At 34.8% G+C, this 18,153-nt stretch overlaps 1 protein-coding gene across 1 annotated transcript; it reads left to right on the top strand.

Annotated features, from left to right (window-relative positions):
* The first annotated feature begins 7,620 nt into the window (after window positions 1-7,620).
* On the top strand, window positions 7,621-16,751 carry LOC136219214 (mitochondrial import inner membrane translocase subunit TIM50). The gene is made up of 10 exons (XM_066006504.1): window positions 7,621-7,969; window positions 8,298-8,386; window positions 8,743-8,779; window positions 10,255-10,316; window positions 10,403-10,516; window positions 10,769-10,873; window positions 10,997-11,095; window positions 15,317-15,488; window positions 16,036-16,138; window positions 16,252-16,751. Exons 1-10 carry the CDS (start codon window positions 7,732-7,734, stop codon window positions 16,295-16,297), a joined length of 1,065 nt encoding a protein of 354 aa, XP_065862576.1. The 5' UTR covers window positions 7,621-7,731; the 3' UTR covers window positions 16,298-16,751.
* The last annotated feature ends 1,402 nt before the right edge of the window (window positions 16,752-18,153 follow it).

Raw genomic sequence — 18,153 nt, 5'->3', positions numbered from 1 at the left:
ACCACCGCCTCTCTCCTTTTCTGCGACAACGTATCAGCCATGCATATTGCCCAGAACCCCATTTTTCATGAAAGAACGAAGCATATTGATATTGATTGCCACGTTGTTCGTGAGAGAGTCCAGGCCGGCCTCATACGCCTCATGCCGATCCCGTCGGCCATGCAAATCGCCGATTTGTTCACCAAAGCACAACATTCGCCGCAGTTAAGATTTCTGTTGAGCAAACTAGGCTTGAAGAATCAATATCAAGTCTAGTTTGAGGGAGGATATTAAAGATACAAGCTTAAAGAAAGAACTTTTACAATGGAAGAAGTAGGGTTTTTGGTTACAGAGAAGAAAGAGTCGAAGCAAGGGAGAAGAGAGAAAGCTTTGGGGACCTTTTGATTTCCTTTCTCGAAGAATGAAGTACACACAAAGACTTTAAGTCTATTTACACGGTAAACAAAGAGTCAGGGGCACATGCGTCTTTTGTCATGAGTCAGGAGGGGCATTTCGGTCTTTTCCATATTAGTGGCATATTCTAGAAGATCCCCATCAAGCCTTCATGATCATCACCACACTCAATCACATCTCCACTTAATCACAACCATCCATTTCATCAAATGGTTCAGATCATGCCACTTGTCTTATTTACTTTATCTTGGTCATTAAGTTTACTTGGTGGCCAAACCTAAAATTACAATATAAATGTAATAGTTAGTGTTTTATATTTTTTAATGAGAATCCAAATTATTCAAGGATATTTTACCTCATTCAAATTAACAACATAATTTGCTGTTGTTTTCTCCTGTACTTTGTAACTTGTGCTCCATTGCCTCAATTTGTTCTTTTGACTCCATTTTTTTTGTTAGGTTGATAGTTAGTCACATGATTTAAGTAGGGGTTTATGTTTGTATTGAATATTAATGAGATTGACTGTATCAGTTTATTGAAGCTTCTTTTATGTGTTATAGATTGACTTAAGCCATCGTGATTTTTCATTGTAATTGGACTTGGTATTTGCAATTGTATGGAATTTAGGTTTCTAGCTGGCAGCAAATATGATAACATTAAATTGGTTTCAATGTATTAAAAAAAGAAAAAAGAAAAGAAAGGTGTAGTCGATGTCCTCTTTCAGAGTGAACCCCTTCCTGGTGTTAAGCATCTAGCTAGTGACGTAACAAAGGCGAGGCGCGGCTAGGCAGCTCAATTAGTAGTAGCAACGAGTTTGAACTCTTTTCTCAACAGCTTTGAGTCGCCCGTTCCCTCTTCCTTTATCGCCTGGGATTCTTTTTTTTTCTTCTTTTTATCTTTCTTTGACGCAGATCCCTTTCGGGAATTTAATTTATGCAATCTTCCCCTGTCCCTGCGGATCCAGCTTATTCGCTTATTCTTTCATTGGCAGCAAATATGGCTTTTCCAAAATTCACAGTAAATTGGTTTGTATGTCCCTCTTCTATTGTATGAAATTTGAATTCTGAAACAGTAAATTTCTGATGGCTCTTTCAAACTCTAAATTTCTGATGGCTCCTTCAAGAAGAAGAAAAGCTGAACTGAAGAAAGAGACGTGTATGTTAATCGAAACTCTTAAAGATATTAACGATAATCTTATTCTTGTTAATCTAAACTCTGTTTCTAATAATGGATATTCTATATACGAATGATACGTTGATTCTTGTTAACCAGAGTTAAGAGGTTTAGTAAGTATTAAGGTTGATGAGAGTAAATTTTGACAGATGTAATTAGTTAATTAGGAGATAGGGAAGGGGACAGATTAGTGGGGACAGAGGATTTTTTTCCAAAGAAAATGCATAAATATTCTATTTTAAAAATAAAATAATTATTTTAAAATAATTAAAAATAAATATCAAAACCGAATAATATGATAAAAGAAAAATATTTGTCAAAAATATTTTTCAGGATAAAAAATAAAAACAAATAAATATAAGGATCAAAAGTGAGACTAGTCTAGGGATAAAAATATAAATAAATAAATATAAAGATCAAAATAAAAATAAAAAAGTAAAAATTAATCAAAAATATTTTTTAAGAATAAATAAATAATATATAAGTATAAGGATCAAAAGTGAAATTAATCCAAGGATTAAAAAAGTAAAAATAAATAAATATATGGACTAAAATGAAAATTAAAAATAAAATAGAGACTAAAATGAAATTTTATAAGAATAGTAGATGTTTAAATTAGTGAGAGATGGGGGAAAGGAAATGGAAAACTTTAGGGTGTTGGGGGGAATGAGATTAGAGGAGTTAAAAATAAACCCAAAACTAAAAGAGTGTAAAGGGAATGATTGAATTGATAAAACAAACACCAACAAAAGGAATAAAACCTCCTCATTCCCTTACCCTTTCCTGAAACCCCCCAAAACAAACGGCCCTTAGTTTAGTGATATGAGCTAGTTGTGATTTTATACTTAATTATAATATTCATGTATTTGACTCAAGTTAAATTACACACCTAACAAACATATTAATATAAAAACAAATTAATTCAATTGTGAATTTAAATATCTTGGGATCTAATTTTTTAATTGTAATTTTTATCATAACAAAAAAACTTTATGGAAATTGTGTTTCAATACATTATATGTAAAAATATTTTTGAATTAAGAGAGAATGTTAGAAATTGATTCAAATAAGATATTTTAGTTAACTTAGTTTAAATTAGGGAAAAGTACAAAAATAAACCTCGTGGTTACACCCATTTTCGAACAGCACTTATGTGGTTTAAAAGTTTGCAAAGTGGTACCATGTAATTTATTCCGTTAGCAAACACATACAAAATTGACTAATGGTGTTAAAAGTCAAAGGGAAAATAGTTAATTTGGTCCTTTTATTTATTTATTTTTATAAATTAACCCCTTTATTATCTAATTATCACAAACAAATCCCAAAATAAAAAATAAAAATCAAATATACCATCTTCTCCATCCCTCTTTAATTTCTTATTTATTTCTTATTTCTCTCAATCTTCTTTGTTAATTTCTCCCTCCAAAATTTTGAAGATCAACAAGACTTGGATTCAAAGATTTCAATTATTAAATCTTCCCCAACCAGCAAACCCTTCATTTTCCCTCTCTTTTTTTCTCTCTTTATAAATAACTATTTCTACCTACTCGCCCATATGGATTCATGTTCTGTAATTATGGCTTACTCACTTCGAGATTGAACTTAAGGTACTATGACACAACATGTATTTAACTTTTATCAGATTGACTTGGATTATGTGTGTTATTAATGGAGATATGGATTTCGATTCATTTTTTTTACTTCGATTTGACTCAATAGAAGAATAGGACTGCATCTGGTTCACTGAAATCGACTCTCTGCGGAATTGGAGGTTGGTCGATGTCGGGCAACGGCGAGCTCTCGCCTCCAACGACGCCCCCTAGCACCAGAAATGATAAATCGGAACCAATATATGTAGGCGCCAGCGATGTTTTACGGTTGAAAAATAGCATAAGCAATCAAACTACAGGGTTCAAAACAGGGCTGAAGGAGCAGCGGAGAATGTTACTTTGGAGATCATATGTGATATGCGGCCAACCAGAAGATCTTTGTCAATGGATTCTTTTAACAACATAATCAATCCAGTTCAAATGGAAAACGAGAGTTCAGGGCCAATTGTTTTGAAGAAAGAAGCTGGGAAAATCACTTTCATTTAAGGAAATGGAAAATTGTTCAATTACACGACATCTGCATAAACATCCAGTTGCTATGAAAAGATCATTTTCTTGTGCTTCTTCTTCATCGATGTGAAGAGTGCAAAAATATTAAGAATGTTAAGAATATTCAGTTCAACCAGGATCAATTGCCCAATCAGGATCAGTTGAATCATTTAAGGAACGCAACAATTGAAAGCAGAGTCGCCTCATCTTCGGCAAAATCAAATCCAAAGCAGAGGAACAAATGGTTAGTTTAGAGAAAAAGAGAGAGTAGAAGTGTAATTAAATTGAAAATATGGAAATTCAATTGATTTTAGAGGGAGAAATTAACAAAGAGGAGAGAGAAATAAAAAAAAAAAAGAAATTAAAGAGAGATAGAGAAGATGGTATATTTGATTTTTATTTTTTATTTTGGGGTTGTTTGTGATAATTAGATAATAAGGGGGTTAATTTATAAAAATAAATAAATATAAGGACCAAATTAACTCTTTTCCTTTTGACTTTTAACACCGTTAGTCAATTTTGTATGTGTTTGCTAACGGAATAAAGTACATGGTACCACTTTGCAAACTTTTAAACCACATGAGTGCTGTTCGAAAATGGATGTAACCACAATGTTTATTTTTATAATTTTCCCTTTAAATTATTTGTTGAGAAAAATAAGGGCTAATTACAAATCTAGCCCAATTAAAAGGGTCCATTTACATATCTAACCCATTTTGCTTCAATATCACCAAATTAGACACTTTCATCCACTTTGGACAAGAATACCCATATTTCTATTCGATCCATTCTTCTTCTTCGATCGATTCTTCTTCTTCTTTCTTCTTCGATCGAACGATTGGTTCTTCTTCTTCTTTTTCTTCAGTTCATGTTCTTCAATTTCTGATACTAATCGTTAGTGATTATTGAAGTATTATGTTCAATTTCCTATAGAAATGGTATGTTTTTAGCTTATATACATGTTTTTTTTTGCTAGTCTTGCCTCTTTCTTCATCTGTAATGGTATTGTTTCAATTTCCTCTATTTTCCACCATTTTCCGTCAATTTCCTCCTTTGTTGTCGTATTTATGACGAATTTGTCGCATTTCGTCACAAATGCGACACCACTTCACAAATGCAACGATCATTGTCGCATTTTGTCGCAAATGTGACAACTACTGTCGCATTTCGTCGCAAATGCGACAACCGTTGTCGCAGATGCGACAAATCTTGTCGCATTTGCGACGAATTCGTCACAAATGCGACATCACAACAGTTCAATTGTTAGATTTTTTTTCTTTCTTATTTTTAAAGATTTCCTTCCTAATCCTCTTCCGCAGACACTAGTTCTTCAAGGTTGAACGAAACAAAATCTCTTCTCTCTATAAACCACCGTCTTTTCGCCCGTTTGGGATGACGAGAAAGACGTTCAGAATCTGAGAAAGAAGATGAATTGAAATAAGGGTATTCTTGTCCAAAGTGGATGAAAGTGTCTAATTTGGTGATATTGAAGCAAAGTGGGTTAGATATGTAAATGGACCCTTTTAGTTGGGCTAGATTTGTAATTAACCCGAAAAATAATGTACATGTTCCATAATTGGTGTTTAGTGGGATTAGTAGCCAAAACATAGGTTAGCAGTTTGTTAAAATTTCCGCATTTTTGTTTTATTCTAAGCCTATATATTGGTTTAGTTTGCGTTTAATATAAGAAAAATATGAATATGTAATTATTTTGATACATTATTATTCTTATCAATTCTTTTAGGGAAAATTACAAAACTAGGTCAAATGGGAGGCCCATTTACATATTTAACCCATTTACTCAACCTATTACATATCTAGACTCATTTTGTGTGACTTTCCAAAAATACCCCCAATATTTACGCGCGGCTCGCCCCATCCCGTCTGACTTCGCATATTCCATACTATGCGAAGTCTGCGAAGTAAATGTTTGGGTTTGCTTGATGAATTTAGTTCGCATATGCGAAGCCTGGATGTGTTTTGAAGCTAATTCGCGAAGTGGTATATAACAAAAAAGGGCAAACAACAACGAATTCTAACATTAAAATCATAACATTATCAAAATTTACAACAAGATTGCCACAATAACGACATTCAAATCATAACATTATCAAAATTTACAACAAGATTGCCACAATGAACTCTACTAACATTATCAAAATTTACAACAAGATTGCCACAATAACGACATTCAAATCATAACATTATCAAAATTTATAACAAGATTGCCACAATGAACTCTACTAACATTATCAAAATTTACAACAAGATTGCCACAATAACGACATTCAAATCATAACATTATCAAAATCTACTAACAAGATTGGCACCATGGGATGGACGTGTCCCATGGTGCACCCCGAGATTGACACAACCTCTCCTAACGAATCATTTCAGGAGTGAATGTGTCAATCTTGGGGAAGTTCATCTCTATACAGGAAGGAAAATCATCTTCCCTGCAGCTCAGTACGCCGCCTTCCAGAAAGGGATGTTACGTATTCAACCATCTACAAAAAAAATTAACCGTGTTAGTTATGAAAAAGGACGATTTTGGATTCGCGAAATGAAAATTAGCGAAGCATGTGCAGGGGAAGAGGTGATTTTATTTCGCATAACGATTTTTTCGCGAAATCTGCGAGGTCTGAAATGTGACTATCTACGTCGCATAACGATTTTTTCGCGAAGTCTGCGAGGTCTGAAACGTAAGGATCTATTCGCAGACTTCGCGAACTAATAGATTCGCGAGGTAGATCCATACGTTTCAGACTCTTTCTCTTCGCAGAACGTCGCGAAATCATCAATACACGAAGTAGATCATCACTTTCCAGGCTCGTTCTCTTCGCAAAGCTTAGCGAAACCATCGATTGCGAAGTGAATTCATGATAAAACGCAGAAAAAAAAACAGATACTTACATTTTTCGCCCCTTTCACCCCCAAAAGCGACAATAACAATATGATAACATGGGAAGAACGAAGGAAATAACGTAGAAAAACCATTTCTTTGATGGTAACAAGAAGAAAGAAACCAAGCAACGAACATGAAGATGAAAAACCATGGTTTCGTTTTCTAGGGTTCGGAAGTTGCAGAATCAAGAGATGAAAAGAGGAAAATGAGAAATTCATTGTGATTTTGACGAAATGGTGCAGATTTCGTGCAATTTAAAGGAAGAAAGGAAGATCAAAAGTCTTAAAATCATTAATACAGGAGCAACTTTTCGCATAACCAAGGAGATAGGGGGGAGCGGTGATTCGCGGAGATAGGGGGGAAGTGGGAAGGTTGGGGGTATTTTTGGAAAGTCACACAAAATGAGTCTAGATATGTAATAGGTTGAGTAAATAGGTTAAATATGTAAATGGCCTTTCCATTTGACCTAGTTTTATAATTTTCCTATTCTTTTATTTGCTTTACTTCTTGTTTGTACACAAAAGAAAAAAAAAATCTTGATACATACCCGATGTAGAATTTTATGGATGAAGTTTTTTAAGGAAACTTTTTTAATAGAATTGTTTAGGAAACTTTTTTTTTTTAAATTTAAAAAAATTGTTTAGAAAACTTTTCATTTTAGAATTTTTTTTATGTTAATGGTGTTGGGAGGTTAGGTTGGTTCATGTGTTTAGAGAAGGTAATAAGATCGCTGACTGGATGACGAACTTCGCAGGATCTTGTTCTTTGGATCGTCACGAGTGTGATGTGTCTCCAGTAGGCCTCCAGGATATTCTGAGTGCGGATCGGTTTGGACGTTCCACACGTCGAAATATCAACTTTTAGTTTTCTTTCTGTTTGCTTTAGGCTCGGCCCTCCTTTGTAAAAAAAAAAAAAAAAAAAGATTATTTTCAAGTTTTAGTTAGATATTCTTATTTAGTTTAGCATTTTCCGGAAATGAGATAGTAGCTTTTGTCCAGACCAGGTTTATAGATAAACCGACTTCCAAAACACCCCCAAACGTTTAACCTTGTGTCATTTCTCTTCTTCTACTCCTCTCTCTTTCTGAACTTGACGCTGACGCCCACTGAAAACCCCTTTCTTAAACCCTCAAATCCCAAACCCCCTTCAAAAGCCCTAATCATGTCTGCAATTATACTCCGATCTCGCGTTTTATCTTCTTCATCCAGAAATAAGAAGCTTATTCAGCGTCTTTTTAGCTCTAACGTGGATCAAGCTGCAGAGGGGACGGCAGCTGCGGCGGAGCAACAGGCTGAGGCTGCAGCAGCTGGTCCAGAGAGGAAGGCCTGGAGTTTTTTGAAGTATGGGATCCTAGCCGCTGTTACCGGAGCTACTGGTGTTGTTAGCTATGCTACTTATGGTTCGTTTTCAGTCTCTGTTTTTCATTTTCGAACGTGATTTTATTTCTTCTTTAATTCTCTTTTAGAAATTGTTTATAGCAAGAAAACTCTGAAAGGGCCATTTAAATAGTTGTTGGAGTTTTGTTCTTTCATTTGAAGGCTTTTGTCGATATTATAAGCTTCGTTTTGTTTAATCAAGTGGAGTGAGATGAATAAAATTGAATGCATTATGCATACGATGAAACCACATTCTGCTGAATCGAGCTAAACAAGTATATCCAACGATGCTTTAGTGCCTGACACTGTTTCTGATTATGCAAACAAATTCTACATTTTATGTTTTTGCAGCATACACATTGGATGAAATAGAAGATAAGACAAAGGCATTACGAGAATCAGTAAACTATAAGACCCCTGAAGATGCATCCTCCATTGAGGTCAGTCCGTATCTTGATACTATGTTTAGCTTGCCATTTTGTTGCTTAGATTTCCTTCTTCTGAAGTTTGGTTTAGTAAGAATTATTCCTATTGGCATTGTAGGAGCAATATATTTAAAATTGCATGTTAGATTGAGAAGCACATTAAGTAGAATGTTTCCAAATGTTATTTATTAGGAAGAAAATAACATGTGTGAACATTGAATGAGAATGATTTGAATTTTCTGAGGAGAATAGCTGGCTCTGTCACTGTTTATCTATGCCTTTGATAAAGAGAGAATCTAGATCTAATTGTTATGCTGTCCATAACATACTTGAAATAAGTGTTAACGTTCTTTCATCATTGTTTTGTGCAGAAATATAAGGGTTTGATCTATTCTGCTGCAATGACTGGTAAGGTCCTTTCTAAATTTTCCCTAGAAAATACCTTGTCCGGATATGTTTGTTTGGTGTGTTATGTTTTCTATGGATGGATTATTTTGCGCTTCAATTTAGTTTCCTTCTAAGGTGTCATCTTAGATGCTGCCTAATTCTTTCCACAACTGTCATTTTTTCACTCTGCAACTTGAAGTTTTGGTTAGGCCGAAAATCATTTTCTTTTCAACTCTCTCTAAATTCAATTTCTCTGTGTCGTGATTTAATTTCATTAGCAGTCTTTGGGTTCTCTTTTGTTTCTTAATACACGTTAGCTGAAGAAAACATTCAGTTGGGCAGATGTGGATGGCATGTTGTTTTGGAGAGAGGTGCCACAAGTCCAATGTGAATCTACCATCTTATCATTCATAAGAAATCCAGGTTTACTTGGTGTTTATGCTTTGTTTTAGGATTGTCTAACAATACGAGTAGCTGTAAAGTCTGTTGCAGCAGCAACTAAGTAAAGAGGGAGAGTTCAAAGTTCTGTTATTAAACTAGAGTATTTGGTGGGTGATACGGATCAGGTTTGGGGCTATAGTTTTCAATCATAAACTATCAAAGATATTCTCAAGCTAAACTTGAAGTAGCCGTGGAACCCCCAAAATTCACGAGCTAACCTGTAGGAACTGAAAATCCCCATTGTTAAGAGGGATGAACCCTAACAACAGTCTCAAAGAGAAATTTATATTTGATTGATAAAAAGTTAGTCTCCTTACAAGAAAGAGTTGAATTTATATCATCTTTTAACCTAAAGATAAAATTACAATAAAGCCTAACACATAATTAAAGAGAAAAGGTTAAGGGGTAAAATGGGGTGAGGGTAAAGGGGTGGCAAGTTTGTAAATAAGCTGATGGCATAAGTTGTAAATAAGGGGTGGCAAAATTGTAATTAGGAGGAAGTTGGAGAAAAGGCAAGGCTGATTTGCGAGGGCTTTTAAAACGTCTGTGGGATTTCCACATTGTGTGGGCTTCATTTCGAAAGATCTGGTGACTTTTCTAAAATCCACATCACGTGTGGGTTTGTTTCTGGAAATAGCTGGTGGCTTTTCTAAAGTCCACACAGCCTGTGGGGTCTGTTTTTCACATGAACTGTCTTCTCTTACCCTTGGTGTGTCGCCCCTTTGGTTTGGCTTCTCCCACCTCTCATTTCCACACATTCGGTCGACTTGATGCCCTCATCAATGGAGGTCCTCTTCTGCATTTGTTTGAGATTGTGGATTATATAGGTAAAAGTGGCAACAACCATGTTGGGAATTTAGCCTTATGAAGACTTTTGCCCAATGGCTTGTTGGGGTTGTTGAATAGCAGTTCAAGACTGCTTGAATAATCTACTTCCAGTGTTATGAGCTTAGCGTTATTTATTTATTTTTTTAATTACCTGATTATAACAAATTTTAGTTTTTTGAAAACTATTCAAATCAGCATGTCATGCTTTTCTGTTTTTAATATTTCAGTGCCAGCTAAAGCAGCTGAATTTTACTTGGACCTGAGAAGGCTAACTGAAGAACAAGTTAAAGTGAGTCAGATGATGCAATTTCTCACCATCTCACTTGTCCATTTTATAAGCTTTTAAGAAAACAGACTTATCCTTGCTTTCTGTAGGGTTTTACTGAACCAACCTCAGAAAAGCTTCTTCCTGACTTGCACCCAGCTGAGCAACATGTTTTTACTCTTGTTTTGGATCTCAATGAGACAATAATCTATAGTGATTGGAAGGTAAGGCTGCGGCATGGGACAAATCTTGTAAATGAATGATGAAGCTTTTAAGCTTCTAAATTGATTTGTTCATCATGTAAATAAAAGCCATTTATCACTTATATGTTATTTCAGAAATTTCGTGTTCTTTTCTGGTTTGTGTTTGTTAGAAGGATTAGCAGTTGTAGCCAATGCATAAACAATTTATATCTGATATGATGCTAATTGAATTCATTCATTCATTCATTCATTTATTTATTTTGGTGCCTAAAGCGCGATAGAGGCTGGAGAACTTTCAAAAGGCCTGGAGTTGATGACTTTTTGCAACATCTTGCTAGGTTATATGAAGTTGTGGTGTTTTCTGATCAGCTGAGTATGGTAATTCTAAATTTCCCTGGGGTTACTTCACCCTGTAAATTGTCCATATTTTTGGATTGCATGATTTCACTATCATCACTACTTATCTTCCACTTCCACCCTCTCTTTCATCCGCTTGTGCAGTACGTTGATCCTGTTGTTGAAAGGCTGGACACCAACCACTGTATACGATATAGGCTATCAAGAGGTGCCACCAAGTATCAAGATGGCAAGCACTATAGAGTATGTTATATTCTATTCCGTCTCTTTTTGGCATTTCGCTATAAAATATTCTGCTTTTGCATTGCTTATATATAAAATATTTAAACGGATCTCCAATTCTGCATAGATATGTTAGAAATTCCTTTTTCAGTGTTGCAATGTGAATTTTTCACCACATGTATGTAGTTGTTCATTGCTTTTAGTGGACAAGTGAATTCCTGGCGTGCATTGTAATTTGTTACGTATTTCTTTCATATTGGAGAGGGCGAGCCTTGGCGCAACGGTAAACGTTGTTGTCGTGTGACCAAGAGGTCACGGGTTCGAGTCTTAGGAGCAGCCTCTTGCCAAATAAATTGGCAGGGGAAGGCTTGCCCCAGTACACCCTTGTGGTGGGACCCCTCCCCGGACCCTCGCTCAGCGGGGACGCGTAGTGCGACCGGGCCGCCTTTTTTTTTTTTTATTTCTTTCATATTGGCTAGTTATAGAGGTATTAAATCATTTATAACTGTGAGGCAACCCCCTTTGAGGTACCTTTTCACGTGGAGTTATGTCCAAGTTTCTCAAGATGGTATATTTGTGAAATGTGCTAGCTGACCTTAAAGTGACTAAATCTCAAACTGCTCGAGGCGCTCCCCATAATGAAGAGAGGCCCTACTTTAAAAAGACAGGGTAAAAGCACAATAAAACAAATGAAGTTTTATGAACTAAAATATGAATTACGTAAGGTACGAAGATCATTTTCAGGTGTGAAGATAGAAAAAACAAGGCTAAAAAATTGCATTTGCAATCTGAAATATAAGACTTAAGCTTGTTGCTTTTGATGTTTTCCGTTCAATCATCCATTGCTTTTGATGTTTTCTGTTCAATCTTCCATTTTTACTTAGGAAGCTAGTTGTGTTTTGAATTCCTTAGATTATGGTTTCTTCTGAAGTTTCACTAATCTCACTTTTCCTTTGCTAAAGTCTGCAGTCTTTGGTGTGCATTTCCTTGTATTTTTGTTTCTTGTGAAGCTACTACAATTGCAGTTTTTCTTTGCAAATCTGTTTATTTGTCCTTGATTAAAGAGGGAAACTACTATTTCATTTCCCCGGTTGATATTATGTAATGACTCTTCTTATTCATCCACTTTCCTTAAATTTGTTTAAATTGTTTTGGAAACTAGAATATTTTTCATTAAAGCCAATTCAATGTTTATGGTGCTATATCTTTTTCATTTTTTATTGTTTTATGGTACTATATCTTAAATATGTATCTTCTTTCCAAAATCCTTCCAATCATTAATCTTTCCTACTTTCTTTTCAAGAATGCTTCTTAAATTTCCAAGAAAGTCAAAATATTGCAAATCACACCTTCCCATTCCCAGCGCCTGACCTAGCGATAGCAAGGTTTGGGGCGTGCCTGTAGTGGTTTTAACAATAAATGGTACTATAGCCACTGTTACAAACCATGTGAATACACTGGAAACACATGGGATACCATATAGACTAAAACTATATGAATATGTTTCATTCAAGGAGAATACACATATATACACACATTAAGGATACTACCTTGACAGCCACAGCCCATACTAGACAGACCCATACCATGCTTACATTATTACACTGCCCCTCAAGCTGGAGCATGGATTTCAATCATCCTCAGCTTGCTACAGATACAGAATACATAGTCTTAAAGAAAATACATCTCAAAACAAGAAACTCTTAAGATACTTTGGTATATCAAACATAACCCGGGAGACGCAACCTAGAAGAACAAATTGGACAGGAGAGACGACGGCGGAACATCAAGCTTCGCTGGAAAAGGACAAGCAAAACTCAGTTGAAGCAACACACTCTGCCAGCAACGTCATTGCACAAAAGGAGACTCACCGAAAAACTAACCGGACAAACAGGTCGGAAACAGAGAGATGAAGGCGGCGAAAGAGGAACGGCGACAGGTCCAAACAATCTGCTCACAAGGGTGACAGTAATGCTGAAGAAAACAGCCCAAAAATACAAACCTAGAAACTCTGCACACAAGGGCAGAAAATGAAGCCGAACTAGGCTTTGATACCATGTAATACACTAGGAGTACATGGGATACCATATAGACTAAAACTATATGAACATGTTCCATTCAAGGAGAATACATATATGTACACATTAAGGATACTATCTAGACAGCTACAACCCATACCTGGACAGACCCAAACCTACAAGACCCATACCATGCTTACATTATTACAGCCACCAAGTCCAATGTTGGGTCATCCGCAAAAGTTCATACTTACGTACTTCATGCTCCAGGCATGATGTGCATGAAGTATCCTACATTGGTCGAGTTACAAAGGTATCAGAGCATTTATAAGTGCGAGACAGTCCTCCTTTGAGAATTTTTTCAAGATAGAGTTAGGTCCAAACTTCTTAACATTATTATTGCCGTTTAAAGTCACCTATAAGTGTGTTTATTATGAAGAAAAGAAGAGAGGAAGGATGGAAATTACGGTTTCCAAGGCATGTATGAATCCTTCCCTTCTTCTTTCCTTCATAACAAACATAGCCTAAATGTAAAACAGTTGTGCGTGTGCTTGTTTTTTTTTGCATATATATTACTGCAAGTTTTGGTTTGGCTGTACATCCTATTGAAGTGCTCAATTTGCTGTACTGTAGCACTTTATGTTTATTTGCATGAATTTCTTCTGCCAAATCGTGAGCTGAAATTCATCTTTGGTACATTAACTGCATCTGGGATGTCTGTACTTTGAAGTGCCAACTTATTATTGATAATCTATACAGTGTTCTGATAAGAATTGCCCTTCCAAAGGTGTTATTCTATAAAATAAGATTTTGTTTTTACTTGTTATTTTTGGCACGTATATAGCTTAGAAAATGCCATGGAAGACTTCTGATCCGTGATTTTAATGCACTAAAAAATTCAACAGTTTTCGCTAAGTTTTAGATCTGGGCTTGGAGATTCCTTGTTTCCATATACACTTGTTTGAGCTTCTTTTAAACAGTTGGTCATCCTATGTTATAGATGATTTTTGCTACTTGTTAAGGAAAGGCATTTCGCGGAAATATATTGACATCATAAAGGACATGTATGAGGGAGTATGCACGAGTGTACGTACTAGTGTTGGGAAGACTGAAGAGTTTCCTATTACGATTGGAGTGCATCAAGGTTCCGCACTAAGCCCATTTCTTTTTGCCATCGTTATGGATGAACTAACAAGTTCACTTCAAGATGGTATACCATGGTGCATGATGTTTGCAGATGATATTGTGTTGGTTGAGGAGACGAAAGAAGGAGTGGAGATGAAGTTGGAACTATGGAGGCAAACTCTAGAATCTAGAGGCTTTAAGTTGAGTCGAAGTAAGACAGAATATTTGGAGTGTAAGTTTAGCGGCCGTAGGAGTAGGGAGGCAGGGACAATCATCCTAGATGGGAGAGTTGTTCATGCCTCGGATTGCTTCCGGTATTTAGGATCTATTATCCAAACGGATGGAGAAGTAGATGGAGATGTTGCTCATAGGATTAAAGCTGGTTGGTCGAAGTGGAAGAGTGCTACGGGTTTCCTTTGTGATCCCGGCATGCCTAATAGATTGAAGGGAAAATTCTACCGGACGGCAATTAGACCAGCATTGTTATATGGTACGGAGTGTTGGGCAGTGAAACACTGCCACATCCATAAGATGTCGGTGGCGGAGATGCGTATGTTGAGATGGATGTGTGGTCACACGAGAAAGGACCGGGTGCGTAATGAAATAATTAGGACAAAAGTAGGGGTCACATCTATTGAGAATAAAATGAGAGAAAACCGACTAAGGTGGTTTGGCCATGTGAGACGTAGAGCGCTTGATGCGCCGGTTAGGAGAACCGAAGAGTGGCAAAGGGATGTAGTGGTGAGGGGTAGGGGAAGACCTAAGCAAACTTGGAGGAGGGTGATCGAGAGTGATATGAGTTTATTGGGAATTGAGGAAAATATGGTAGTGGATAGGACGGAGTGGAGGGAGCGAATCTGTGTCGCTGACACGACTTGATTTTCACGGTTTTATATGATGGTTCATGTTAGCCGACCCCGAATCATTTCGGGACTAAGGCTTTGTTGTTGTTGTTGTTGTTGTTAAAATTTAAATCAACTCTTGATAAAGATAGAATTTAGTGTTGGTACTTGCCTTGTGAAGCTTTCTGCTTGTTTGATTTTAAGCTTTGGTGTTCCTGAAGTAGCTGATTTTTATTAATGCAAATAATAATGTGCAGGATCTTTCAAAACTTAATCGAGATCCACGTAAAATTATATATGTGAGTGCTAATGCGTTGGAAAACAGCCTGCAGCCAGAAAATGCTGTCCCAATCAAGCCATTTAAAATTGATGACAATGGCCCGGAATCAGTAGACACAACTCTTTTGGATCTCATTCCATTTCTTGAATGTGAGTTGGTTACTCTTTTGTTGGTTGCACAATTTGTTGTCCCTGGATGTTAATATTCCAGTTGGAGAGAATGAATTGCAAGTTCCGAATTCCTTCAGACATGAATATAATATAAGATCAATTCAAACATAATCTATGCTTAGAATAGATAACTTAAATATGGAATATGATTTGATATATAAAAAAAATGGAATGTGATTTGAATTCATCTACAATTGCTTAATATCACCCTTAAATCATTTCACTGTATATATTTTAAAGAAAAAGTAGAAAAATAAAGGAAAAAAGGAGCGAGAAAAAAATGACGAGAATGAACACGAGGATTGAAGCAAGGAGAGAGTGAGAGAGATATGGTAGCAAAAACAAGTTTGAGGGGTATCTGAGGATGAGAGAAGTAGTTTTGTTTATGAAGTTTTGTAGAATTTATTTGGAAGTCGGGCTGTTTCTGGTAGAGTTTGGTAGTTATGAAAGATTTTATGGAATTGAAATTTTGGAAGAATCGGCAGGTATGTATAATATGTAAGAGTACATTGTGGTTTCTGTGCAGATGTTGCTCGTGCTAGTCCATCAGATATCAGACAAGTGCTTTCATCTTATGAGAGGAAGGATATTGCAAAAGAGTTCAAGGAACGTTCTAAGGAGACTCAGAAGTAAATTTTTGCTCCTTTTGTATCTATCAAGTTTTGCATCATATAAATGCTTAAATGAGAAATATGACATTAACTGAGTAGCAATTCATTAATTTGGTTACATGATGATCCAGGCGAATGCAAGAACAGAGACAACATGGATTTAAATGGAGGCGTTGATGTTCAAGATGTTACAAAAATATACTCTCAGGAGGACCAAAATTCTGAAATTAGTGTGAAGATACTGGTATTGAATGCATAAATCTTGATAATTGCAAGGAGTTCGATTGCTGGTTAAAGACTATACATTAATGATGAAATCACTTCCTCTTCATCATTTAAATCCCTAACATGAGATTTATCATTTTTGGCTCGCTGTTAGCATCTAACTTTTACTTCTATTTTCTTGACTATCTAGTATATTCAGTCATTTTTCACTGTAGGTACAACTGTAATACACATGCCAAGTTTTCTGGTATTAATATTCGTATACTTGCTCGTTTGCCAATCTTAGCATATAAACGATTCAGGCAAGTGGATAGGCTTGGCAGAAAATTAAGATATCCCCATTTGATGTACATAATGATTGTCTGTTGACATTATTAAACATAATAATTTTGTCGGATTCAGTTAAGGGTAGTATTTACATTTGAAACCAGTGTTTGGAACACTTGTTTCTTACAACGTTAGATCTGGAAAAAAAGAAACAAAGTCTTATTTAAAGAATTCTGGGAAATATATTATTTTAGGCTTAAAGCACTATATTAGCTTTCTAATCTATGGTTTAAAATGTTTTTGCTTCTGGGCTCGTTTGGTTTATCTATTATTTTCTGTTACTGTTTGTTGTTTGATTATTAGTGTTTAATAAAATTATGATTGCATTATGATTAATATAAACATGTTTTAAGGTAATATACAAAATTAATTCTAAATATAATTTAAATAACTAAATAAAAATTATAAAAGCAATAATTTATGAACAACTTTTTTTTTTGAAACCATAATTTATGAACAACTTTATTTTCATGTATTTATTCATTTTAAAGATTAATCTTTATATTTCAGTGTGATTTAAAAAACTTAAGTAAATATTATAATTAAAATAAATTATACATTTGTGGTATTACCGTTGTAAGTAAAAATTGAATGTCTTGCATTGGAGTAACAAAAGTTGTTCAATGTTGCCAATTTTTGACACCCTTTTGATATTTCTTACTTTTTTTTTTTAATATAAAAAGTTGTTTATTATTGGTGGAATTTTATAGTAATATTTATAACAAAATAAATTATATATAAAATAATGACTTGTAGGACCATAGTGGTAAGTTTTAAAATTGTTTAGCATTGGAGCATTTGTTTAAAAAAAGTAATGTAATGTGGTGAGAAAGAAAATAAAATAATATGTTTTAAAATGATGTGTTAAGCTTTGACAACTTTGAAGGGTGTTTGCATTGAAGATGCTTTTAGTGTGTTCTTTATTTCATTTTTTATTATTGATTTATTGACAGTGACTTCTCAAATTATTAAGAGCATTTTCATTTAGGGACTAAAAAATGTATTATTGACCGTTTTTAAATAATATATTGTACAATCCTTAATTTTTATTCTATTCAATAGTTTTGTCCTTCAATATTTGAATTATTAAACAGTTTAGTTCCTTTTTAAGAGATTAAATTATTGAGTAGAACAAAAATTAAGAATTAAATAGTATATTATTAACATACGAGGATTAAACAGTGTATTAGATAAAAATGTATAGATACTAATAAATTATTTGCTCTAGACATTTTACATACCAATAGCAACAAATAATTACAATTTTACCATACTCTAATAATCAATTAGATAATAATAAACAGACGAATCAAACAAATCTTAAGAGCCTCTTCATCTTTTCTCCATTCTTAGTTTTCTTATTTTATTTTTTTATTAATAATTTATTATTGAGGAGTTTCTCTTCTCTAATATTTAATAATTTCAATAATAAAATAAGGAGCGAATATGATGGGTATTATTGGATATGATATGCATTAGTT

This window comes from Euphorbia lathyris, chromosome 2, assembly GCF_963576675.1.
Source record: "Euphorbia lathyris chromosome 2, ddEupLath1.1, whole genome shotgun sequence".
Lineage (NCBI taxonomy): Eukaryota > Viridiplantae > Streptophyta > Magnoliopsida > Malpighiales > Euphorbiaceae > Euphorbia > Euphorbia lathyris.
The sequence above is the reverse complement of the archived record's forward strand: the minus strand, read 5'-3'. Positions and strand labels throughout refer to the sequence as shown.

What these genes read in the sequence shown, in the direction of transcription:
- LOC136219214 (XM_066006504.1), top strand. Translation starts at nt 7,732, where the DNA reads ATGTCTGCAATTATACTCCGATCTCGCGTTTTATCTTCTTCATCCAGA. An exon ending in TGTTAGCTATGCTACTTATG is followed by an intron (nt 7,970 to 8,297) that starts GTTCGTTTTCAG and finishes ATGTTTTTGCAG; the next exon opens with CATACACATTGGATGAAATA. An exon ending in CTATTCTGCTGCAATGACTG is followed by an intron (nt 8,780 to 10,254) that starts GTAAGGTCCTTT and finishes TTAATATTTCAG; the next exon opens with TGCCAGCTAAAGCAGCTGAA.